Below are 27,897 nucleotides of genomic sequence, written 5' to 3'. Positions count from 1 at the left end.
ATGGTTTTATTTAGAGCATGTTCCTCCTCTCACACCTTCTATCCATTCTCACCATGTTAACTCTCGTCCTTGGCATTAAGGTGACAAAGATGACCGAATACATCTCCTGGATATAATCTCATCAAAAGATGCAAAATACTCAGCAAAATGGGGGAAAGGACCTTTAGATGTGCATTAGAATGGTGAGATTGTGAAGCTAGAGAGTATGTGGTTGTAAATATTATTTGCAGCATACAAAAAAATCGTGATTCAGCAATGATTGACATTGAGGTCCTCAATGTTCTTTAAAAACATGATAAAAGTAGTTCATGAAGGATGGAGATATGAAATTGGTTCAACCTTCAAAATCACATATATAATGTTGGTGAGATGCTTGAAATTTACAATCATTGGTTTTATGTGTCTATTCAAGCTTAGAAGATGCACCATATATATAAAATTGACTAAAGGTACCTATATTAATCACCAATATGTACTATTGAATGAAAATAAATAGAAGAACAATATTGGGGTGCATTAAATTTGCAGTTTGAATTCCACCAATGGGGAAAGAGGGAAGGGTCTTGGCATTTTCACCAAAGATCAAGTAGAAAGCTCTTCCTTGATGCAAATGAGGAAGAGCTTTAGACGTAGATGCTGTGAGTAAGATACGGGACAACCTTGTCATTAATGAGGGACAGTGTTCTTCTCCATTGCCTAAAAACTCTCTCTGTACTCATGCTAGAATTGAAAGGATTGGTGTTCGGGTCGTCGTGAGGGAATTAAATGTCATTTTTGGAAGAAATTGAGCTTGAAAGGTAGAAAATCTGATTGTTTGGGGTCAACCAAGGCCGGGACAAGTTAGCATGGGAAACATAATTGTTGAGCATGACCACTTGAATATATTTACACATAAAACAGTGGCAAACAGGGATTAAGAAAGACCATTTGAGGATATTTTCACATTAAAAAATGGTGAACAGGAGCTGACCATGACATTTGGGAAGCTCTCACAGTTGATTTATTGACTTGGGTATGAGTATTAATCTAGAAACTATAGATATATGAAAAGATAAAAAACTCATTACTGTTTTGTAGTTGCACACCCCAACTGTGTAAAAGTTGTTTGATAGAGATTCAAAACTGTATAGAGTTGTTGCCTGTTTCTTGTTGAAATTTTAGTTCTCAAATGGGATTAAGGGAATGTTCTAAGGGTGAAATAGCTAGTTGGGACCTCCTCTAGTAACCATTTTGCAGCTGATTTCACTAATACTATCTCATGTTCACAAGATTTTGATTACATGTTGAAATTATGCAAGAACCCTTCATAGTTTGCACTAGTTCTTTTTCTGAAATTGAATCAAAAAAATAAGAGGTGATAGTTTCCAAGGCTCTAACACTGCCAATATATTACACCCTGACTTTATTTTTCAGGAGTAAACTCTGTTAATTTTCCCCAAGTTTTATATTGTGACAAATTTTATCATTTTCCTTCATAAGCGGATTCTTTTCTCTCTCATTATCTTAAATGATCTTGACTGCTTGTTAATGGACAATATTAATGGAAGACAATAACTGATAAAAGAAAAATAAATAATAAGAAGCCAGTGGGGAAGAATTGTTCCTTTTGTTCAAGTTATTTAATAGCTTTTCATTTACTCTTATTGTAAATGTAATAATCTTATATGTAACTCAAACTCATCCAACTCAAAGGAAAAGTTTTCTTTTATTGACATAAAAACCTAGGAGCACAATCTTCATGAAACGAATCAAATGGAAGTCTGTGTGGCTGGTATGATACTTAATGTCTTTTTTACGTTGAACTAACATGTTGAGAAGGGGTTAAACTCCCTTTTATGCAAGCCTATTGGTAGACTTATGCATAAGGGGGTATTCTGACCCTATTTTAGGCTTATATGTCTCTATCTGCACATTAGCAGGCCTTGTATATTAAACAAACAGACAAATGTTAGACATCAAAGTTGACCTGAGAACTGCAGTGATGGATTATTTCATGGCACTCTGTGGGGGTAATATTCATGAAATCTATATCTTTCATTATCATAAACGAGCTTATATTCTCCTCAGAATACAATCTTACACTCTATACATAAATGCTGAAATTAAGTAAAAGAGAAGCCATATAGTAGCTAACCTTGCTCCCAAACATGTGAAATTTCTTTGTTGAGATTAAGGATAGGAAACCTTGTATTTGGTACCCTAATTATTGGGTTCTCACGGAGTTGAATGCTATGTATAACTCACTTGGAGTAATATATGAAAATATACACTTCCTATGAAAGAGTCACACCTGAACATAAGGTGGAACTTTGCCACGGGTGCTGACAACTAATGGGAGGGGTAGTAGAATGGCATAGGATTTTGTTTTTAATACCTTCCATCCTAAAAATATTGTGACTAGAACTTCAGTAAGATACCTCACTAGTAGATGACCACAAGCTTGAACATACAATGGTACAAGAACGATTTTTCAATTGCCACGGACACTATGCAGGTGATGGATACCAAGAGATAACCATTAGATCCTTGGGACTAGCCAACCTCCACTAGTAGAATTGAGGGGAAGATGGCTAGGAGTTATCTTTTTTGTGATATAGGACTGGTTAAGCTCGTTGTTACTAGGTAATAGATACTGAGAGTTAACCATCATATCAAGGGTTTGACAAGTGTCACTAGTGGAACAAAGGTGATGGACACTGAGAAAATAGTCATATTGAGGATTAGCAAGTTGTCATCAGTAGCATAGAGGTGATGATGGTAGGAGCTTCAAATGTTGTGAAGAGATTAGTTGGCTTTTCACCAATTTGATGTGATAATGTATGTAAGGAACTAGCCTCTTCTAGTTTGCACAGATTTATTACCAATGGTTTAGACATGATTGATGTTTGAATCCACTAACTTGGATAACTTATGGGAGTCTAACTCTCAACCTTTAATTTTGAGAATGAGGATGGACACTTGGTGTAATTTGGGATGCACCATAGCCCTCTTCCTAACTATCCTTTTGCATATCTACCCTATGTCTAGGCAAGAAAGAAGCCTTCTCTTTTTCAAGAGCTCAGATTATTCCTTCCCTCCCTAATGTCTTTGACCTTGACACCTTAACTTCAGAACTTCTCTGCTACATAGGCTTTCTAAGTCCACTTGGTTGGGGTGGAAAAGGCTTGCATCCACATGTTTGGGTTTGTTGCACTTGTGTTAAGAACATGAACCCAGGTAACCAGTCACAAGTTGTGACAACTCAAGCTCACATGACATCTACTTCTCTTTTATTATGGACATTGTACCTTGGATATGTGTAATGGGTTAATGTCTATGTAGGTTGATTATTACCTTACCGCAGATTTCATTTATTTCTACTACAAATATTAAAGAAAAATCTGTCATTATGGATCATTTTTACAGAATTGTATGGATCAGATTTTTGAGCTTTAGGCCAAAAAAACTATTAGCCCTACTAATGAGCTCCAGCAGCTGGCCTTCTCACTTTAGTATGGATAAAATCATTAAAGAAAAATGGAATTGGATGTGAGCCTTCATAGACCCCCAATGGATTCTTCTGGATTGACCTTCAAACAAGGGATATTGCCCAAGAAGGGCAGCTCGATCTAGAGTGTTTTGGTTTCAAACTGTACTGAGATCATTAATTCTTGTTGATCTTTTCCTTCTAGTAGCGTGTGTTATCCCCTGGGCTGTCTTTTGTGCTTTTGTTGTTGGATGGACTTCATTGATATAACTCTTCTTGCATTGTACACGGTTTTGGGTTTCTTTCAAAACCCATCTTCACTCTCAATAAAAAAAAATACCCTAGAGTATTAGGAAACTTTTTTTTCTATTAAATATAAAGTGGGCACATTACAAATCAGTATATCAATTACAAAAAGTACTGAAGTACTATTTTGTTAAACGGTAAATCATAAACTGTCCATGGACAAAGGACAAGTTGATATCATGGGTCACAAAACTACAAAGTACTACAAAAAATTACATCTTACGAGCATGATATACAATTATAGCTCATTACAAATAGCATATAAGGCTAGTCTTTTCTGATCTGCCTGCCATTGATATTTTCCTTAAACCATGCTGCCCACACTAGAGGGCCCTCGGACCACTTAAGGAAGCTATCTCTATTTCCTGGACTATCTATGACAGGTATTGCCATATCAATTGGCTCTGCAACTATGAAGGGCACACTTGGATCCACCATTGCTAGAGGTCCTACTTGAGATGTTGGTGCACCATTATCCCATGCTTCTTTGTCCTTTCTTCTCTACTCCTCCAAGTCCTCTATGAAATTTTCCAACCCTATCTCAAATGGAGTGTGTTCCTTGAAGCACCTTGTCTAGGTGTAGGCATGGGAGATATCCCAAGAAAAGACTCTTACTGTGTCATCTTGTAGTAAGCTTACAAACTTATCTTTTGGCAGCCTCAATGTTATTGTCACCTACCAAGCAATATCATGCAAAATGAGTCTCCTCAGAGACTCAATGAGACTTCTAACACCACCACTAAAAATATAGTTATTTCTAGCCTTCCAAATCTCCATCTTATCTCACTAGAGAGAATAGACAAAAAAATTTAGAACCTTTTGTAAGGTTAGGGCTCTGCCCCACAATAATTTCCCAAGCATTGATATTATTGCCAATGCAAACATCAAATAGATTCCAAATCTCCTTAGTAAAAACATAAGAAAAGAATTTGTTGAATAGTCTTAGGAAGCTTGCACAGAAAATAGATGCTAACATCCCCATAGGCTTAATAATAGGCAATTTACAAAGGAGAAGGCTCCAAATAAAGTGTCTCTTCTTGGGCTCAACGGGTCTACACCAAATGCTATTGAGGCAAGGGCTCTAGGAAGAAGGGTCAAGGCCAATGCCCAACTATCAAGCAATATGTTTAAGGATGTCAAAGTTGTCAACAATGTGGGAGTAGATAGTTTTGGCCTTGACCAAGGGAAATGGAGAGCTATCCATCCAAATGAAACATGTCTATCTATCCCCAATGGAATTACAATCAATGGGTAAGGAAAACATTAAGAGGCCTCTCTAAGAACAAAATAAGTCCTCCATTGTGAAGGGGGGATGCCAAACTTGCTACTGATTTCATTCCATGACATCATCTGTTATTTTATAATATTACTGAATATATTAATGCCTTTACTAACCCAACTCCAGGTCGAGCACCCTTGCAGAAGGGAAAATGGCTTTCCCTTATTCTTGATGTTCCAATACAATGATCGTTTCCTACACAATTTATTATTCTTGTCAATGATTTCATTCTGGGAAATGAGATTCCTCACACAATCCCATGCTTTCAATGAGGATTTGAACACAACTTATCCTGATGGTCTAATGGGGAACTGCCCAACAAGAAAGTCACACATAAGCAACCTAGATGAATAAGGGCTTTGTTTTGGGACTACCTTAGATATATCGTGTCTAATTAGTATGTAATAACCCTCCTCAAATCTGCCCTCAAAAATGCTGATGAAAGCTCAAGAAATTTCATCAAACAATTCACATGCAAGGGACGTATGACTGATATAGTATTTCAGCTAGCTTCAAATGACCTTTTTACAATTTGCATCAATGAAAATCTTGTGCTAGAAGACTACAATGGACTACAAAATGACCTAACATGAGTGTGCTACTAATTTTGACAATATTCAGTGCATATATATGATCTAAGTATGAGAAATGAACACCTACAGCCAACTGGCATTTTTACAAACAGTTGGTATGCAAACTAACTAGCTGATAAATAATAATATTAAATTGCTTAAATGACACCAGCAACTATTATCTTCTTAATTGCAATGAAAATTACAATGCTCATGAAATATGGTCAAGACTTTGGCATTTACATGGATTACAAAATGATAATGTTGGTATAATGCACACTTACAGCTGAAAGCTTATAACACCCTAAAAACAATACTAACAAAAGAATCTGGTTGTAGATGGCTGAAATAATTTCCTTCTATGCTGCCCCTTCTGCTTTGCTTTTTTTGAACTACTTTTTCGGCCTGCTTTTTCGTACCTGCTTTTTCAGCCTGCTTTTTTGGTTCCGCTTTTTAAACTGCTTTTATGGATTGCTTTTTTCGCCTGCTTTTTCGGTTCCGCTTTTTTCGGGCTGCTTTTTCGTATCTGCTTTTTTCAGACTACTATCATGTTGAATCTCAAGACCATATCTTTCAATGGCATCAAGATTTCCAGCTTGAAGGGATTTCGTCCTTCAAACTATTGAGATATAATCTCCAGAAAATTCTCCAATTTCTTTGATATTTCCAAGCCTGAATAAATGAGAGCTATCCTCATCCTTTTAATCCCTTCCTCACTTGCTCCACGCTACCGTCTTGCCAATGTGGGATAATACATGACTTTTTAATATTACTTTTTTTTTTCTTTTTACAAAGTCCATGTATGTACTCAAAAGGGGGACTCTTGATTTTTATAAAGCGACTTTATGAAACATTATAATATTTAATTTAAATAGTCACTTTACTGTTGTAACTTCAAACATTAAAATAATATACCAAATAAACTCGAAATCCCACATATAATAGCTCATTAGAAAGAGCCCAACAAAACGCATCTCATCATGTCACTGAAAATTGAAGGCACTGCATCCCCCTATTGGCTTACTAAAAATAGTAAGTCTTCCTGACAACCCAACAAACGAACTCCGTTTGGCCTGTAATTAAACTTGACTAGGCCAAATAACCTCAGGATCCCTTTTGAAGTCCTGGTTAGCCCTCGGGACCATACAAGAATGGGCTAACGACAACATACCTCCAAACTGGCTAAGTGGGGGACATTACAGTCCGCCCCTCTTGAAATTGCTTATCCCCAAGCAATCTGAACTCAGGATGCTGAATAATCTCCTCTGCCTCCCATGTCGCATCCTCAACTGGTAGGTTCCTCCACTTTACTAGGTACTCCCTGATAGTCCGCCTGCGAAGCACCCTCTCCCTGGAGTCAAGTATAGCCTCGGGAATCAAGATCAGTTTTCCCTCATCATCGAGAGGTGGCAATACTACTGAAGGCACCACATTATGCCCCAATGCCTTCTTAAGGCATGACACATGGAACACGTTATGTACTTTACTGTCTGCAGGCAGCTCCAACTCATAAGCTACCTGACCCACTCTCCTGATTACTTTGAATGGTCCATAGTAGCGTGGTTTCAATTTCTCTGCTCCACTCCTCTTGAGAGAGGACTGTCTATACGATTGTAACATGAGGTACACCATGTCTCCTACCTCGAAAGATCTCTCAACCCTGTGCTGATCAGCATATTGCTTCTGCTGATTTTGTGCCCTTTGCAAATTTTCCTTCAAGGATCACATAATGTCCTGACACTCCTGCAATATATCCTTGGCCTTAGGCACCCTACTGTCCCCAAATAACAAATCCATAAAATTAGGAGCATCATACCCGTATAGTGCCATGAAAGGGGACATCTGAATAGACATATGGAAAGAGGTATTATAGCAGTACTCCCCTAGATGTAGCCACTTCACCCAAGCCTTCTGCTCTCCTGCAATTTAGTTTCGAAGGTACCCCTCAACCCATTTATTCACTATCTCTATCTGCCCATCAGTTTGGCAGTGGTAACTGGTACTCGGAGTTAGCTCTGTTCCACACAACTTGAACAACTCCTGCCAAAAGTGGCTCATAAACCTACTATCCCTATCGCTGACTATGTTCCGTGGCATCCCATGTAATCTAAATACCTCTCGAAAGAATAGCTCTGCTATCTGTACTGCTGAATATGTGGATGAAATCGCAAAGAAATGTGCAAATTTCGTCAATTTGTCTACCGTAACAAAAATACAATCCCGACCTTGTACCTTGGGGAGGCCTGTAATGAAATCCATGGAAATGCTATCCCACTTCTTCTTTGGTATGGGTAGGGGCTGTAGTAAACCACCTGGAAAGGAATGTTCCTGTTTGTTCTGCTGACATATTGGGCACTCCCTAACAAACTGAAGCACCTTTGTTTTGAGTCCTTTCCAAGTGAAGCGCTCTCTCACCTACCGATATGTCTTAAAGAATCCGGGATGTCCTGCCAATGGTGAATCATGAAATGCCCTCAGAATCTTCTGCTTCATAGCAGACCCGGGTACTAAATAAATCCTTTCCTTGTAGATGATCAAATCATTTACAACAGTGTATCGACTATCCTGAATAGTTCCTTCAATAACACTAGATGCCCAACTATCCTTGGCATACTCTGCCAAGATCAACTCTCTCCAATCGTCCATGACTATCCCAACAGCAAGCAAATGAGGCCTTCTGGATAAAGCATCTGCGACGATATTTTTCTTCCCTTTGACATAGACTATGTCAAAATCATAAGCCTGTAACTTACTCAACCATTTCTGTTGCCTGTCATTGAGATCCTTTTGTCCAAGGAAATGTTTCAAGTTGTTATGATCTGTTTTTACTGTGAATCGGCTCCCTGCTAAGTATTGCCTGAACTTAGCTAGCGCGTGCATGATTGCTAGCATTTCTTTGTCATAGATGCTGTAAGTTCTCTCAACACCTCGTAATTTCCTGCTCTCATATGCGATGGGATGTTTGTCCTGCATGAGGACAGCTCCTACGCCCTTTCCTGAGGCATCACACTGCAGCTAAAAAGGCTTGGTGAAATTTGGAATGGCTAAAATAGGGCATGTACTCATTAGCTCCTTGAACCTATCAAAACAATCCTAAGCCTTCTCTGACCACTTGAAACTGTCTCTCCGTGTCAAATCTATAAGTGGTGCTGCTATCTGTGAAAATCCCTGCACAAATCTGCGGTAGAACCCGCAAAGCCCAAGAAATCCCTTGAGTTGCGAAATGTTCCTCGGCGGTGGCCAATCCAGAATGGCCCTGATCTTGTCTGGGTCAACCCAAACACTTCTTGCACTAATAATATGCCCTAGATAGAGCAATTCTGTCATTCCGAACTCGCATTTACTCATCTTGGCATATAATGACTCCCTCTCTAGAATGTTGAGCACTGCATCAATATGCTTCAAATGTTCCTCCCAAGTACGGTTGTATATCAGTATATCATCAAAAAAAATCAACACAAACTTCCTCAACTGATCTTTGAATACTCTATTCATATAGGATTGGAAAGTGGCGGGGGCATTAGTCAACCCAAAGGGCATGACTAAGAACTCAAAATGTCCATAGTGGCATCTAAAAGCTGTCTTCTTCACATCCACCTCTCTAACCCGTATTTGGTGGTAGCCAGATCTCAAATCAATCTTAGAGAAGTAGCAGGCACCGTGCAATTCATCAATAAGCTCATCAATGCGCGGAATAGGGTATTGGTTCTTGATTGTCTTCTTGTTTAGTTCCCTATAATCAATGCACATCCTCATTGTACCATCCTTCTTCTTCACCAATACTACTAAAAAAGCGAAAGGACTCTTGCTTGGTTGTATGTGCCCCATGTCAATCAACTCCTTGATTGCCTTTTCTATTTCATCTTTATATCTCTTTGGATGGCGGTAGGGTGTGATGATGACTGGCTTAGCCCCTTCCTCTAATTCAATAACATGCTCGATTCCCCTATCCGGGGGTCTCCCTAGAGGTATCTCACCAAACACCTTAGTATGTTTGGTTATTATTTTTTTTACTTTAGGGGGATACTCCTGTTTATGTTGCTCTGTCACCTCAGGCATTACTTTGAACTCTGTTGTCAATTGCACCTGGTCGTGTCTGAAGAAACTCTGCATCCGCTTGAGTGACACCACTCGTAGTCTCCCATCTGACAAACCTCTGAGTACTATCTTCTTATCATTTGCCTCAAACCTCATTTCCATTTTTTGGAGGTTAAATGTAAACTCTTCCAGAGATTTCATCCAATTCATCCCAAGCACCATATTCTAATCACCAATGTTGACAACAAAGAAATCTCCCACCATGTCATAATCTCCCAAACGAAGCTGCAAGTTGGAGATTTTCTTGGTACAGTCGATTTTGAAGCCGTCGGCAACCATCACCTTAAATCCTCTATGCTCTTCTGTATGTAGCCCTCTGCATGTCACAAACTTTTCATCAATGAAGTTATGTGTTGCCCCTATATCAATGAGTGCCACAAATCTTTGTCCATCCAAAGTTCCCCTAACTCTGAAAGTGACGACCTCCTGTATGCTGGACAATTGAGCTATCGTGCTATCACTATGTGCTTCCTCATGTGAAGAATTATCATCTCCATCTGATTCTGATGATTGCTCTGAATCTCCATCCACTGACTCTTCGGCTGAAAAGTACTCCATCTGTTTGGCTTTTGCTTTCAATGGACACTTATGTGACAAATCCCAAGGCTCCCTACAATGCAAACAAAGCTTCTTCTTCCTAAGATCATTAAGTGTCTCATTGTCCAACCTCTTACTTTCCTCCTTATGTGGCTGACCCTCTCTATGAAAAGGTTTACTGACCTTATCTTTCCTTGAAGGGAAACTCTTTGCCTGGAATTTATTTTTAGAAGCTGAAGAGGAATCCATGTCATGAGCTTTCTTAATGGCTTCCTGCAAAGTGGGAGGGTTGAGAGCTTTAATCCACCCTCTCAACGGATCAGCTAACCCATCCATAAATAGAACCAGTATCCTCCGTTCAGATACATCTGTTACTAACACTGCAAGTTTCTGAAATTCTGAAATGTATGTTTCCAATGATCCCTATTGTTTAAGTTGAGCTAACTCCTTGAAATGGAGTTCTGGATCCTTCCTATCAAAACGTTCAATCAGTCTCTCCGTAAACTCCACATATGAGGTAATGTGTGCATGACCCATAGTGACCATACCATGATGCCACCACTCGTGTGCTAACCCATCCAGATGAATTGCTGCATACTTAATAGCTTCTTCCTCAAGCGTAGGGTTCAATTGAAAGTATGTATCAAACTTTTGAACCCAAGCTCTTGCTGTAGACTTTCCCGAGCCATCATAATATGGTAACTGAAGTTTCCTTACTTTCTTCCGTAGCTCATAGCTTTGGTTCCTGTCATGTCCACGTGGCATATGTTTCATCTGCACATCCATATACTCCATAAAGGTAATTGCAGCAGTAAAATCTGGACCTCAGGCTTCCTAATCTCTTCTCAACTGGTCCTGTATATCAGTGATCTGGGGCTCTAATACGGGCTGCTCTGGGGCTCTAGGAGGAAATGTGGGAATCATGGGCGTTGAACTCACTGTCCTAGCTTGCTGGGGTGCATGACCGAAATTGTTCCCAACTTGTTCACCTCCATTATGTGTCCCATCCTGATTATTCCCATTCTGATTGTTACCATTTTGATTATTTCCTCCACCCATGTTAGCATTCAACCCCATTTGACGAGCCATCATTTGCATCATAAGCTCCATTCTCTAATTTTGTTCCTGTGCCCTTTGTTTTGCTAATCGCTGTCCCTGTGCCAAGGTCTCTAATAACTGTAAGAATCTTTCCTCTCTAGGATCCCGAGCATTCCTGTCTCCCATATTGCCGTTTTGATCAAAGAATACCTCCTCTGTGTCTGTATGACTGGATTCTATATCCACCTGCATGGATGAACTAGACTGTTTGCTCTGTAGGTCTGAAATCCTACTTTGTCTTGCTCTGGTATTGCGGAAATTATAAGGCCCCTGTCGCATGCTCAAACATAAATGCTCTGATTTTAGTGTTTTGACATTTCGTCAAACACTTTCCCCTCTATCTGGCTGTTCCAAATTCCTTATAAGACCTCCACAGGATGGCAGGACTTATAGCTCTGATACCACTGTAATAACCCTCCTCAAATCTGCCTCCCAAAATGCTGATGTAAGCTCAAGAAATTTCATCAAACAATTCACATGCAAGGGACATATGACTGATATAGTATTTCAGCTAGCTTCAAATGACCTTTTTACAATTTGCATCAATGAAAATCTTGTGCTAGAAGACTACAATGGACTACACAAATGACCTAACATGAGTGTGCTACTAATTTTGACAATATTCAGTGCATATATATGATCTAAGCATGAGAAATGAACACTTACAGCCAACTGGCATTTTTACAAACAGTTGGTATGCAAACTAACTAGCTGATAAATAATGATATTAAATTGCTTAAATGACAGCAGCAACTATTATCTTCTTAATTGCAATGAAAATTACAATGCTCATGAAATATGGCCAAGACTTTGGCATTTACATGGATTACAAAATGATAATACTGGTATAATGCACACTTACAACTGAAAGCTTATAACACCCTAAAAACAATACTAACAAAAGAACCTGGTTGTAGATGGCTGAAATAATTTCCTTCTATGCTGCCCCTTCTGTTTTTCTTTTTTCGAACTGCTTTTTCGGCTTGTTTTTTCGTACCCGCTTTTTCAGCCTACTTTTTCAGTTCCGCTTTTTAAACTGCTTTTACGAATTGCTTTTTCCGCCTGCTTTTTCGGTTCCGCTTTTTTCGGGCTGCTTTTTCATATCTGTTTTTTTCAGATTGCTACCATGTTGAATCTCAAGACCATATCTTTCAATGGCGTAAAGATTTCTAGCTTGAAGGAATTTCGTCCTTCAAACTATTGAGATATAATCTCCAGAAAATTCTCCAATTTCTTTGATATTTCCAAGCCTGAATAAATGAGAGCTATCCTCATCCTTTTAATCCCTTCCTCACTTGCTCCACGCTTCCGTCTTGCCAATGTGGGATAATACATGACTTTTTAATATTACTTCTTTTTTTCTTTTTACAAAGTCCATGTATGTACTCAAAAGGGGGACTCTTGATTTTTATAAAGTGACTTTATGAAACATTATAATATTTAATTTAAATAGTCACTTTACTGTTGTAACGTCAAACATTAAAATAATATACCAAATAAACTCGAAATCCCACATATAATAGCTCATTAGAAAGAGCCCAACAAAATGCATCTCATCATGTCACTGAAAATTGAAGGCACTGCATCCCCCTATTGGCTTACTAAAAATAGTAAGTCTTCCTGACAACCCAACAAACGAACTCCGTTTGGCCTATAATTAAATTTGACTAGGCCAAATAACCTCAGATCCCTTTTGAAGTCCTGGTTAGCCCTCGGGACCATACAAGAATGGGCTAACGACAACATACCTCCAAACTGGCTAAGTGGGGGACATTACATAGTACCTTCTAGGATTCATTTCCTTGAAGCATATTAAATAACCACTTGGCCAAAAGGGAAGCTCCTTTAACCCTAGACCTCCCATATTCTTGCTTGTAGCACACAGAGCCCATTTATAGTGTGTCTCTTTTTCTTACCCTTTTCCATTTGACCAAAGAAAATCCTTGATCTTCTTCTAACGACAATTGAGTTGATATTGATTGAATAGACAGACAGAGGAATAATAGATGTTGTAGAAGATATGATTTTTTGAGAAACTTGAATTCTCCCTGCCAGTAAAAGATATTGTTTGTTCTAATTCAATTTTTTGTCAATTTTCTCTTGAATCTGACATCACATTTCGTTCAAGTTGGGGCCAACAACAAATGGGACACCCAAATACCTAACCTAGCAATTTGGGCTTCCCCGTTGAATAGGATATTTGAAGAACTAGTTAGGGGATGGGCATCCCGTCCTAGCATGATTGACTTAGGTAGAGAAACCATACTTCCAAAAGCAACACAAAAAAATTCCATCTTCTTTATCAATGCATCCCCATTGTTCTCCTCTAGGCTGATAAAAAAAGTTGTATCAACCGGAAACTATATACTAGTTAGGTCTTCACTATTGGGGAGGGAGATTACTTTCATTGGTGAAGATAACCTCTCATCCCTTAGGAAAAAAAAATCACATAAATAGAAAGAACAAATATTCCAAGTACTAGAGGACAATCTTGTCTGGTAGATCTAGCTAGATTGATGATCCTAGATCTAACTCCATTCACCTCCACCATTACATCAAATCCTACATGAGATTTTAAACATGTGGTAGAGTTTATTTAGAAAGAGAAGTCACTCAAGCAACATATATATAAAGTTCCACTCTATATGATAATAAGATTTTCAAACTCAATTAATAGTATAAAAGCAAATTGTTTTGATTCCTTAGCCTAGTTGATGGCCTCTTAACATGTGAGGAGGTTTTCTAGGATATACCTCCCTTTCTCAAACCTAGTTTATGTGGAGTTAACCACTTTTGGTAGGACACTCTCCAACCTTTTGGCCAACATTTTAGTCACAATCTTATATGACTCATTAAGTAGTGTTATAAGCATTGAGTTCTTAATGAGTGTCTTGTCTCCTTCTTTATAGATCAATTTAATAAGCCCTTATTAATATCATCTTTGAAAGACTCTTTTTCAAGAACTTCTTTATATACATCCAATAATTCTTCCCCTATCCACTCAATGTTGATCTTATAGCAATAGATAACCATCAAGCTTAGGGGCCTTATCATTGCTAAGAGCAAGAATGGTAGAACTAATTTCTTCTATAGATATATTTTTTCTCAAACTTTTAGCATCCACCCCATCCACTTTCTTTGGATTAATAATTTGAATTTTAACCTATGCATACATCTTACATTGTTCATTGTCTTCTGAAGAAAATAGGTTTTTGTAGAATCTCTTGAAGGCATCTAGGATCACCATTTGGTTTGTAATTTTCTTGTCCTCTTCCCATATGCTCTCAATATTGTCCTTGAATTCTTTTCTTTTAAAGGATTTGAACAAAGAGTTTGGAGCCTTTATCTCCATGCTCAAGCCAGTTCAATCTGGCTCTTGTTTTGAGTCCCATGGTTTTACACCCTCCTAAAAGCATGTTTGGCTTGGCATAAGGCATCATTAGCCTCCTTATCAGAAGGATCTGATTAAATTTGCAGTTCACCCTTACATAATTCATTATGGAGGTCTGTCTCCAACCTCCTCAAATCTTCATCTTTTTTTCTTTTAACAGTTTGAAATAGTTCTTTCCAATGACAAACATTATGGTTCCATCTTTTCCTAGCATTGTTACTGGTGTATTGAACTTTTTAAAGAGTATAATGATACTCATAACCTCCAAAAAATCCTCATCAAGCAACAACCTAGCATTCAAAGAAAAGTTCAAATTCTTTTTTAGACTCCATTAGGGAGTTGAAAAAGGATATGACAACAAGTATTGAGTGATGATCTGAGAGTGTGAAGAATAACCTTAACACTTCTATCATTGGGTTCTTTTGTAAACTGAAAGACATCCTTGTTTGCATAATATTTATCCAACCTACTATAAATCTTTTTGTCTCCTTATTGGAAGTTGCACTAGGTAACCTTTAGCTTCATTTTTCCTACCATCCAAAGGGTCACCCAATCTTAATTTACTAGTCATCCTACTCCAAAAGAAACTTTCCTCTCCCTTATCCAAACTTGAATCCACTAGATTTATCTATTAGAGTAATTATTTTGTTTCACTTATTAATTAGATCATCTTGATTTAGTTAATTAAGTGGTTTATTACTCTAGTTCTTAAGCTTGCTTTTAGGTGCATAAAAGTAATATTTTATATTAATTATAATGCACAAACCTAGTTAGGATTTTGTGATTGCTTTTATAAGGATTCACCTCTTTGTATTTTTTCATTCACTTATTGGATCATAATAGAGATTTCTCTTTGCATGTTCATAAGATGTCTCTCGCCCTTTGGCCTCCATGATTTTTTCTTGCTTCTGCTCTTTGCTTTTTCCATGTGACAGGGTTATGCATGCAAGTGTTCTTGGGAGATTATTTTTTCACCTAATCTAACATGGTATTAGAGCCATCTTGCTGCTCGCTATTCGTGTTTTGTTGAAGTGTTTCAGAAGCAGGAGTTTTTCAAGGGTTTCAGAAGTTTTTAATGCGGATTTAGGGGGACTTTTGTTTCTAGTCACTTTGGGCTCAAACGGACATCATCGTTGCGTTCAGAGCGCCCAAAAACCCCAAAATCCATATAAAACTTGTCCATTTTGGACAACGTTGATCTAGGAGGCAAAATTTTTTTTGCCCAATTGGACCGTACAGCCCCCTGCACGCATTACGAGGCAGAAATTTCACAAAAATAAAAAATAAAAAATAAAAGCAGCCTTGTTTTGCCACAGCGGTTTAAGAAAATCGCCAACGGTCATCGAGACCGCTAGCAGTTGGCGGTAACCGCCTGTGGTAAACCGCTAGTGGTCCCGCTGACCGCAATGGTTCCCGGTGACCTCCGGCGGTGCCTCCGGACCGCCCTCCATCACGGCTCTGCCATTGCAGCCGCGCTACCTACAGGTTCTGCCCACCCACCGCCCATCCGCTGCTCCTCTGGTGGTGTGGGGGTGGCGCGGTGTTTTTGTTTTTTTAAATTATTTTTTTATTAAAAAAAAAAAAATTTCATGCATTTTCAGAGGCCCTGTCGGTTTTTCTTCTGTAACTTGAGCATACGGATGTATTTTTTCGATCCGAAAAATGCGCTAGAAAGCTAGTTCCAAGAAAAAGATGTTGGTATAGTTGTTTTTGAGTTTTGATGCTGTTTGGTTGCCTGTTTTGGCAATCAAAGCCAGATGTTCTGTTTTGCACTCTGAGAGGCGTATCTTGAGCATCCAGACTCTTTTTTGGGCTCGCCAAATATTGTTGGAAAGCTGGTTCTATGAGTTATTCAGTTGAAGAGGTCTTTTATCCAGATTCTGCTCCAGGTTCTTTCTCCTCCGAGTTTTGCACTTTCGCACTCTTGCGGATTACTTGGATTCTACAGGTCCTGGGATCTCTTCTTCTGTTCTTTTGGCTCACTCTTCTTTCTGACTTCTGAGCATTGTATGCTTCTCTTCTGTTGCGTTGCTTTTTTTGTAAACGCACTGAGATAAAATGCCTATTTTTGCATATTTGGGATCTTGTACACCTTGTGTTTGTTTGTACTCGCACTTAGTTATAAAGTGCCATGGGGGGTCATGATGTTTTGCCATTTTGTGCTCATCCACCTTTGTCAAGAGAATGTTTCTTCCACGACATTAGCCCATGCTGTGTGTCGGTGACATCGCCCTTTATCCTATGCTTGTACTTCTATTGCACTGTTGGTATTCCTAATTCTTCTTCTTGCAGATGTTTCTGGCATTGCATTTCAGTGTTCCTGTCACCCCTCTCCCTGTTCAGCATTATGGGGTGGGTTCACCTGTTGGCTCTATTGCTTCCTTGGTTCGATTGAGTGATCTACGTATTCAGTTTTTGTTCCTATGTACTAGGTGGATGCAGTGGCTAGGCACCTATGCATTTCAGTGAGATGGTTCATCTACTATATAGACACTCATTCATTCCTACTTTTGGAGGTCACCTCTTCGATTGATCAGCTCTTCAGACTTTGTCTTCTCTACCTGGTCATGCACTATTTCAGTGGGGGTTCCAGCAGTTTCTTCTGACAGTGTTTGCAGCTTCATGCTTCAGAGATGCTTCATGCTCTTTCTTGTTCCTTTCTTTGCTATCTCTTTTTGGAGAGGGGTTTTTCCCATTGGGTTTTCTCCTTTGTCTCCAGTTTATAGAGATTTCTTTGTATTGGGTACCTGATCAGGCCTTGTTGCTGGGACCCATTTTCCTACTTTCATAGCTTTGCTAGGTTAGCTTCCTCCTGAGCTTTGCTTAAGGGGGGGTGTTAGAGTAATTATTTTGTTTCACTTATTAATTAGATCATCTTGATTTAGTTAATTAAGTGGTTTATTAATCTAGTTCTTAAGCTTGCTTTTAGGTGCATATAATTAATATTTTATATTAATTATAATGCACAAACCTAGTTAGGGTTTCGTGATTCCTTTTATAAGGATTCACCTCTTTGTATTTTTTCATTCACTTATTGGATCATAATAGAGATTGCTCTTTGCATGTTCATAAGATGTCTCTGGCCTTTTGGCCTCCATAATTTTTTTTTGCTTCTGTTCTTTGCTTTTTCCATGTGACAGGGTTATGCATGCAAGTGTTCTTGGGAGATTAGTTTTTCACCTAATCTAACATTATCCATTGGGCTTTTAATTATGTTAAGATCACCCTCAAAGATCCAATAGACACCTTCCATTTGTGCTAACCACTTCCACAATTCGATCCTCTCACAGTAGTCATTAGATGCATAAACAAAGAAAACACCTATTTCCATCTCCTTGAATTTCAAGATACCCCAAACCACTCTATTGCAACCCCAACTAAAGATCTATTTACTCCATTTCATAGTAACATAGTAACACGAAAACGCCCCCCTCCCTCTTTGTACCCCATGTCTCAAAGACAGGGACACACTGGGGACTTGGGGACTTTGTCCCCTCATCCCCAATGACGCCACTAGATTATGCCGCTTCTGTCGAGGATGGGGGGACGCCCCAATGTTGACTATTTGCTGATTCAACTATTTGTGTTCAATGTTCAATGTTCCAATTCAATGCAACATTCAGTATTTCCTCTTTTACATCTTTATATCTTATATTGCAATACATATTTTCATAACTAACATTTGAGGTACCATATGTATATTATATACAACCCCGCTTTTCCCCCGTCACCATCCCCTTGCCATCCCCAAATTAAGGTCCCTTTGCCCCCTTGTCTAAGAAACTTGTCCCCTCGTTCTCCCATCCCCCTATCCCCCAAGGCAGTGTAATTATGCTCCATTTGTAACTAATTAGGAGGCTTCCCCACCCTTTCCCTTACTGTGATTGGTCTTGAAATATATTGCATCCTTCTAGATGCATTTCAAATTGACCTTAAGAGAAAGTGTATCGCCTTAAAATTTTGCAAGAGGAGGATATATATATCTAGATGAGATCTAAAGAGCCTTTTACTACATACTTCCTATCAAGAGATTCTAGTCCCCTAATATTCCAAGTATGCACTTTAATTCCATTAGAAATTTAAGGCTCAATATCAATTAGTATCTTGGAATACTAGTAATACTTAAGCAGTTGTCCCATTGATCCTTTCCTACTAGCCTTACTGGCAATAGACCCACTGGGTTTGCCTCTTTTCTTTTTGAGAAAAAAGACATGCTCAGATCCTATAGAGGTTGAAATATCTCTTCTAACCCGCTCCTTCATTTAAGAGCCAGCTTGGCCTTTCCCATTTGCACAACATCCTCTCTAGTTAATTCTTCCAAAAGTTATTTCAATAAATTGTTGCTGTAAGGCATTATAGCCTAGGTAATAACTTTGTCCTCCATGGGCACCTTAGGGTTATCTACTTTGTTTACCCTAGTGTTATGGATAAGCCCACAATTATGACTAGGGGGGTCGTCATCCCTTTCACCAATTTGGGAATGTCCACTAGAGGTTGTTGGGTGTATATGCAAGGTCTCAATAGTTTCCCAAAGTTTTGTTTCCTCCTCTCTAGCGGTCATTACTAAATTAGAGGTTTGAGTCCGGTTCCTCTTATTCAAGTTTGTGGTCTCATCCCCAACAAGAAGGGGATAATGAGATACCATCCCATAGAGCATTTGGAAAAACTGGTAGTTTTTTTACTAAATTTTTTAGGACAGATTTAGGCTTCAATACTAGCCCCAGTATCTAAAAGTGTTTTCATCTTTTCCAAAAACAATTGTTGATCATTTTAAGTCCTTGTTTTTGGATCACTAGTCTAAACATCAAACTCCTTAGTTTCATCCAAACTACAAGCTGAAGATGGGATTACAGGAGCATCTTGAGCATGGAAGATTCATTAGTGGCATGATGCAGGCTATCAAGTTCATCTCCAATAGATGCATGGTGATCCTCAATAGGTCAAGTCAATGGTGGCAGGTACTCCTATTGGGGGGCAAGGGATGAGGTTTAGGATTACAAAGGGTAGGGGAGGGGTGAGGAGCAAATTTGTCACCACTAGGATATTTCACCACATTAGGGTTAGGATTACTATGGGGAGCATTGAACAAGCTAGTGTTCATGGTAAATTTCTTCTTCTTAAGTAGAAGGCAATTAGTTCTTAGATGGCCCTCCTTTCTGTAGAGGAAACATGCATTTAGACCCCCCGCCCCTTCCCCCCCAAATTCCATAGGGCAGATAATTTGTTCATCATCAAGCTCAATGCATAACTGATTCAGAAATTCTATAGTAGGTTTAACAAAAATTAACAAGTTAGCATCCAAATGAGGAAGAAGGGTTGGAGACTTGTCTATTTGTAGCACATTACCCAGAGCTTCAAGGGTTTTAGGTATCCATTTCCAAAGAAGGGGTGGAAAATTTTTAACAAACATCCACCTAGGGCATGATAATGCTTCTATTTCCTGATTGTTTTCTTTAGGGATCCATCCTACAGCTTGAAAACACCCATTCTTAATAGTCTAGAACTCTTTCTAAAGAACTTCCTTTTGGCTTTGGGGCTTATTGAAAATATATTAAATAAGCCCATAAAAAGAGAAATGAAACCCTAGCTTTTCCACTTACATAGATTGAAGCTAGTTGTTCAAATAATTCCTTGAGGGAAAGCAATTAAGATCCAAAACTGCAAGAAAGTAGGCACATCTCTATGTCTAGTCCTCTCCTTGTTTAATTCCATGGACATTTCAGAATTAGGCATAATGAATAGAGTAGTGGTCGTGGAACCCTTACCTTGTCCTCCTCCATCTATTGTAGAGAGTTGAGAGATACCTTGCATGACCACAAACTTTGTTCCTTCCATGAACTGGTTAATCCTTTCTAGAGACAATTTAAACATTATTCTTTCAATCCCAAGAGTTGATAAGGGCACATTTTTGGCTCGATTAGAGCCATCACCCATAATATGGACCAAACAACCAAGAGCACAATAAATGCACAAAGGCCCTCTTGATGATGTCCACTTTTGCACGGGGTGAGCAACCTCTTGTGCATGTCAGGTATGCCCTCACCAGAAAAAACCTACAAGTTGTAGAGCCCTAAACTGGAAGCAAACAAAATTTCGTACTACAAGAGGTTAGAGTATCAGGAAACTCAATCCTAATATTTCAATTCAAAAGTTAAATGATAGATTTTATTAGCCCTGACAAATACTTGCTGAAGGTTTTGCAAATGGGGTTGCAAGATTTGGGTTTAGCCATTGAGGAAACTCCATAGTTAAGCGTGCTCATGCTGGAGTAGTACTGGGATGGGTGACCTCTCAGAAAGCCCCGGTGCTTCACCCCTGTGAGCATCACCTAGATCCAATGAGTGCTAAGTGTTCCATTTATTCTCATGAGAGATGGATTCATGTTGAATCGCTACTCATGAAACATGGGTCAATGAGTTTGACTCAAAATCACACACTTAAATCCTGATAGCAATATCACAATTTGACTTGCTGTGGAAATTATCTCCTACTTATCAACTGACAAATACTGCCAATTTAAATTATTTAATTTGATTTTTTTAGATTGATTAATTAATGGATTATTAAGTTCTTGGTATATAGGTGACAAGATCATCTGAAAACACAGAAACAAAAGACAAATCCTGAGCATAAGTTCATAACAGGTATACCATCAAAAAGGAAGAGATGACAAAATGAAAGGAATTATTAGGTTCAAATTTTACCCTGCATTATGAGATGAGAAACAGTAGAAAAGCTATATTTGTTATTTATGAATGCAAAATTAGATGGCACAAATTTTCTTGAACAAACAAAAGTAGTTAAATATTCAGAACTAATATGAGATGAAAAAATTAAAGAAATTATTAGGCTCAATTTTTAGCCTGCATTATAAGATGAAAAAAAGGAAAGAGACTATAATTATTATTTATGTATCCAAAATCAGATGGCAGTAATTTTCTTGAACAAACAAAAGTAGTCAAGTATTCAAAACTAATCTGAGGACGAAATGAACATATTAAGTATGGGAAGCAGCCATTGGGCTAACTATGTAGGCAACTTAGGACATACACATTAACAGAGTCATAAACTATACAGAAATCCTGTTAAAGGTGTGGTAATATTAGTGACTATTGTAATCCATTGCGCTTTTAAAATGCTTCAAAGTGGTTATTCTTATCTACCTAGATTGATTCAATTTCTGGCAAAACATTTTCAAAGCAATTTTTTTAAACAATTATTGTTAAGTTTTTTAAGAAGTAAAAAGTCCCACCTTCATGAAGAGGTCAACTTCAGGCTCTGGAAAAATTCCACCTTCTTTCTCTCTTCTAGCAACTTCTGAAAGCAGTTCTTTATAACATTTCAGCATTGCAAATGACTTATCAGTAAGTAGAGTTTGGGGCCCAAATCACTTGTAAATTTATGTATCTCAGTGCTATGGAAAAAATTGATAGTTATATATTGCTTACCATATCTACTGCCAACACCTTGACATCTTGCTGAGAAATCCAATGTTTCACGAACAGTCATCAATCCTACGTGCAAGTCATGCTGACTTATATATGCTGATGTCTTTTGAGGAACAAACTCATCCAGTCTATGTCCATTGTAAGTAATAGATCCTTCAACCTGTTCATATACTGTAGTATTAATTGAATGATACACTTCAAATCAAATATTTTACTACATATTATGCATACAAATATCATGGGTTTTAACCTTCAGATCCTTTGCCAGTTTATCAGCCAAAGCTAAAAGCAGAGTGGTCTTCCCCGAGCTTGGTGGACCTAACAATAAAGTCATTCTGTATACATAGAAAGGACTCGGGGAGCATTATAAAGGAATTTTGATTTAAACAGTTCAATTGATTAGCTGTACTCAATTTTATGTCCAACCATACCTAAAAGGCTTGATTATACCAGTGACATCTTTAAGGATTTGGAGGTCAACTTTCTTGGTTGGTGACAATCCAATGGATCCGAGCAATGCCTGCAATTCAATGGACCAGATATTTAAAATTCCCTTAGATTAATTGGTGTTTTCAACTTAGCTTTCTGAAGTCATTATTATATAGCTCTGTGTTCCCAAAATCATTTAACATTCACTTAGATTAAATGTTCTTTTCAACTTAGCTTTCTGAAATCATCATAATATAGCTGCGCTCCCAAAATCATTATAATATGTAGCTTTGAGCCTTACAAAGTTTGCATATCAAGTTTTAAAGAGGAACTATTTCATGAGAAGGCAATGGCTTAAAGTTAAAGTACCCTCACCAATCAGATTGGGTAGTACTAGGTTGATTGAAAGAGGGGTAATTTAATGTAGATCCATCCATTTGACTGCATAGAGTGATCCTAGGTTCAAGTGCTGCATTGTACATAGTTTTCTATCATAATATCAAGGCTGGCATTAATTTTGGAGGACATCTAAATTCTGAAGTGCAATGTATCTTTAGGTTAAATTCTGGTGGTGATCAGGAATTTGATGGCACTTCTAGGGGGGCAAAGATGTTACGATGAGAGAACTATCTTGGGGTAGAGAAGCTAAATGAATAGATTTGGTCATCTTGGATTCATGAGAGGGGAAATTGTCTCAGAAATAGAGAAAGACATTGGTTTGGTTTGGTGATCCCAAGATCATGTACTACAGTTTAAATTTCAACATTGAGGGCCAGCAATGGATTGGAGGACAGTTTATACCTCAATGCAAGTGTGGAAGAAGGGGAATATTGAGAATCGAGATAATGCCAATAACTTCTAGAGAGAGCGCTGCCATGAAATGGCAAGTAGCTAAATGAAAAAACATTGGTTGATTGTGTGTTTGAGTCTGGCCTGTTATGTTTTTCAACTACCAGTCTATCTCAATCATCAATATCAACGTGGATACATATGTCTGATCACTTCAAGTCAAGTTTTCATGTTATTTCGGATTTGTCAAGTGATTCTCTTAGGTTCCAAAAGCATAAAAACAAACAGATTGTATTGCTTTATCTATTGCATTTCTTACCAAGTTATTGGACAAGGGTATCTTGATTAAAATCTAACTATGACACATTAAACCTCTTTTTTTCTCTCCTTTGAAGTAATCCTTTACTTCTAATCTCAGACACTTAAGAATTGGAGAAATGGATTAAACATACCTCTATGAAGTTCTTGGCTGAGTTCCAAAGTGTAGGGAGTGCTCTTCCACCAACGAAGCACTTCCCCTGTACAGATAAATTTTCAAAACGAACTTCTATGGTTGGAATCTCTATACCTACTCTGAAAGTCAAGTTGAAAGATTGGAATATAATCAGGAAATTAATAAAAACATAAATTTAGCTCGTAGGTTCATTAAATGGTAGATATGGGTCCTTAACCAAAGCACAAAACTATAGTCTTCAGCAAGGTATTTAGGTTTTCTCACCTATCATCTTGTAAAGACCAAGGGGAAATTCAATATGAAGGAAACAGATAAAAGGAGCTTTAATCTAGATACATACTTATCAATACGAGCTCGAAGCTTTTTCAGAAACTTTTCATTATCTTCTTCAGTCACTTGGAGGACTCTCTCAATAAACATTTTTCTTTCCATTGGTTTCAACGTTCTAACATCTACTTTCTTTGGAATCTGGGTCCTGCCTGCTACCATAACTTCAGCATTACCATTTTGGATATCACCCTGAGATAAGATACTGGTCCTAAGTCTATTATATGTAGGCAGCCTCTCAATAGCTGCCCACATTAGGTTTAGTTCATCATCCTCTACACCATCTTCAGTTAATCTGACAAAAGCATCTGCAATTCCTCCATTGTTCTTTCTACTGGCACTTCTCAAGCTTACATTTCTAGCTACCGAGGTTCCCATAGATCCCAAACCTATCTCCAAATTTGCCATTCCTTATTCTAATGTAGGATGCAAATTATATATACACTCAAATAAAAGCAATTATACTATACTCTCCTATAAAGCAAAAACATTGGGTTTTCTTGTCATTCCATAAGAAATCTCTCTGCAATATCAGATGTCATTTTTGGGCCCCCAAAGCATAAATCTCATATCTGACTTCAGAAGAACTTCAAGCTCTCTGTATCAGTACTCAGAAGATTGACTATCTATAATCACAATGATAAATCACAGTACGTTTTTTTATGTTATCCCAGCAGCAATCATGGAAATTCTTTCTTCCTCGTGACCTTTTCAAGCAGTCCTGATATATCACGTAAAATCATGGTGATTTTTGTCCTCATATATGAAATTCAATGAGAGCGATTTGTGGTTTGTCCTCCAAATTATACTGTAGAAGGAAAAAACAATGCGCACTTAATCTATAGAATATGTTTATGCGGTCTATATCTATTAGCAATTCAGCTTTTTCAGTGGTGTAGACCACTGAAATATACCCCCATATAGATATTGGCATCTGAGCTGTTTAAGCCCGTGTAAGAAAATACGTTTCAAAAAAACACAAATTCAAAGAGTAATTGTTATCGAACATGTTCTAAATGTTTCTGTTCAGAACAAATAATTTACAAATAGTTCATCTAAAAACATCAATGGGCCTACATCCAAATGGTAACAAAACAAAGCAAGTATTATGCGCAAATCTCCTTTGTTCTTTTACTATTTCTGTTCTTGGGTACATACTGTCAATTTCTGTTAATATAAATATTTATAAATGTATATATCATTCCTCAAAGTCACAAGAATAATGTTGGAAAATAAAACAATAGAAACACCATAAATTTCAAGGATATTTTAACAATTAAGACTCCTTTTAAAATGTTTTTTATAAACTAATGCTACGAACCTCCACCAACAAGAAGATGAATCTTCACAATTAAAGAGAAACTTCCGCTCAAATCATTAGCTTTTTTTTAATTAGGAAAACATAAACCCTGTAGAAACCTTGCTTCTAAACATATATTTTACTCTCCACAGAATAGTTTTAATATTTATAATGTGAAAAAACAAAAACAAAAAACACATGAATAAACCATAGTTGTGGTTGGTCTAATAGTATAAACCTAATACAGAATATTTAATTAAAAAAAAATCTTTTGACAAGATACCTAATGGGAGAATCTCTATGGACAAAGTACCTACTTAGGTTACCTTGCTGTTCAAATAATTCTCCTTAATTGGTTGACCTAATTAATAATAAATTTAAGTATTTTGTCAAAGTTGGCAATATAATAGTGACTAACAAATCTGTTGAAAATATAAAAATCTTCTTTACTGTCTTCCAACTCGTTTCTTTTGGAAGTAATTAGAATTGAAGTGTGAGGCACTCGCAGCATCCCTTATATACATATTTTTAGCATACTTATAAATTAAAATATCTAATAAACAATTTCTTTTCCTTTTAGGTAAAATATTTAATAAACGGTGAATTTCAATAGGTGGGTTTCGTTAATTTCAAATGTTATAATAAATGTTTTTAAAAAATATTATTGAATTAAATTTTAATATTTATTATATATTAATGTTAAAAATATATTTTTTAAGATGACATTTTTTTTTAAAAATAGATGTTTTTGTCAATATACAAGTTTAACTATATTCTTAAGGTCACTTTTATTTGTACTTGATTGATCTATTTGGGTGTACGCTGAACTTATAATGTACAAAATACAAATATACAAATCAAATGAGACAATTCTATCATATCAAAGAATACAAATATATGAATGTAAATTTGTACAAGACTGCATCAAGTGGATCGTGTACAATTAGAAGTGACCTAGATAGTATATAGTCAAAGACATAAATTAGTGATAACCATCTTCATTTAATTCGACTAATTTTTGACACCTGCATACGTATCTCCATAAATATTCAAATTTAATGTATTTAACTCATACAATCAAATCAAAATGTATTATAACATTTGAAACATGTGTATCTTACATGTGTTTAGTGATAACCATCTTCATTTAATTTGACTAATTTTTGACACCTACATATGAGTATCTCCATAAATATTAAAATTTAATGTATTTAACTCGTACAATCAAATCAAAATGTAATATAACATTTGGAACATATGTATCTTATGTGTGTGTGCGCGCGTGTGCATGCGTGTGTGTGTGTGTGTTTGTGCGTGCACGCGTGTGTGCGTTGTAATATAACATTTGAAACATGTGTATCTTACGTGTGTTTAGTGATAACCATCTTCATTTAATTCGACTAATTTTTGACAGCTACATACAAGTATCTCCATAAATATCAAAATTTAATGTATTTAACTTGTGCAATCAAATCAAAATGTAATATAACATTTGAAATGTCTATCTTACGTGTGTGTGTGTGTGTGTGTGTGTGTGTGTGTGTGTGTGTGTGTGTGTGTGTGTGTGTGCGTGCGCGTGTACATGCGTGTTTGTGTGTGCACGTACATGTGCGTGTGCGTTGTAATATAACATTTGAAACCTGTGTGCCTTACGTGTCTTTAGTGATAACCATCTTCATTTAATTCAACTAATTTTTGACACTTGCATACGAGTATCTCCATAAATATTAAAATTTAATGTATTTAACTCATACAATCAAATCAAAATGTAATATAACATTTGAAACATGTGTATCTTACGTGTGTGCGTGTGCGCATGCATGTGTGTGTGTATGCATGTGTGTGTGTGTGTGCGCGCGTGTGCGTGTGCATGTGTGTGTGTGTGTGCATGTGCATGCATGTGTGTGTGTGTGTGTGTGTGTGTGTGTGTGTGTGTGCGTGTGTGCGTGTACACGAACATGGACATACACAATAATAACACAACACCAACAGATGCAAATGTACAACTCATGTGTAGGATAAATGAGACATGCCCACATATGTGTAGAATTATTCTACAAAGTAATAAACACACAAGTCACATGTGCAAATGTGACCTACTTAAGTAGATGCCTACTTTAATAAGTTTATCCTATCTTATGTGTAAAATGCAATAAAGTGATTAACTAAATGAAAGAAAATAAGTATGGACCAATCGCCTTCATTTTGACCCTAGTAAGTGTAGCTAAGATGGGTAGGAAAGAAAATGGGTCTTAAAAAATGTGTAGTCTTGTTAGTAATCCATGTACAAATTGGTGACCCTTAGAATATGAAAAGGAGAAAATCCATTAGACAAAATCAACCCCAAAGGAGGAAAATGAGTTATAACATACAACCCTTGTTGTCAATATCACAAAAATATCA

The 27,897-nt window shown here is 37.3% G+C and overlaps 1 protein-coding gene across 8 annotated transcripts in view; it reads right to left on the bottom strand.

Moving 5' to 3' along the window:
- LOC149580271 (ABC transporter G family member 35-like) overlaps positions 1-24,892 on the bottom strand; it is a 34,834-nt gene extending 9,942 nt beyond the window's left edge. For all 8 annotated transcript variants that reach the window (XR_016353466.1, XR_016353467.1, XR_016353468.1 and 5 more), the window contains exons 1-6: positions 24,208-24,892; positions 23,866-23,986; positions 22,627-22,715; positions 22,446-22,530; positions 22,196-22,355; positions 22,000-22,076 (exon numbers count right to left, since the gene is read on the bottom strand). Coding sequence is in view for 3 of the 8 variants with exons in the window: in XM_089790189.1 (XP_089646315.1) it covers positions 22,000-22,076; positions 22,196-22,355; positions 22,446-22,530; positions 22,627-22,715; positions 23,866-23,986; positions 24,208-24,602 (927 nt within the window). In the remaining 5 variants the exon portion in view is untranslated. The remainder of the gene's footprint in view (positions 1-21,999; positions 22,077-22,195; positions 22,356-22,445; positions 22,531-22,626; positions 22,716-23,865; positions 23,987-24,207) is intronic.
- Positions 24,893-27,897: the final 3,005 nt, after the last annotated feature.

Source organism: Cupressus sempervirens, chromosome 1, assembly GCF_028749045.1.
Source record: "Cupressus sempervirens isolate cs-2001-9-10 chromosome 1, ASM2874904v1, whole genome shotgun sequence".
NCBI lineage: Eukaryota > Viridiplantae > Streptophyta > Pinopsida > Cupressales > Cupressaceae > Cupressus > Cupressus sempervirens.
This window is presented reverse-complemented; position numbering and strand designations above follow the sequence as displayed.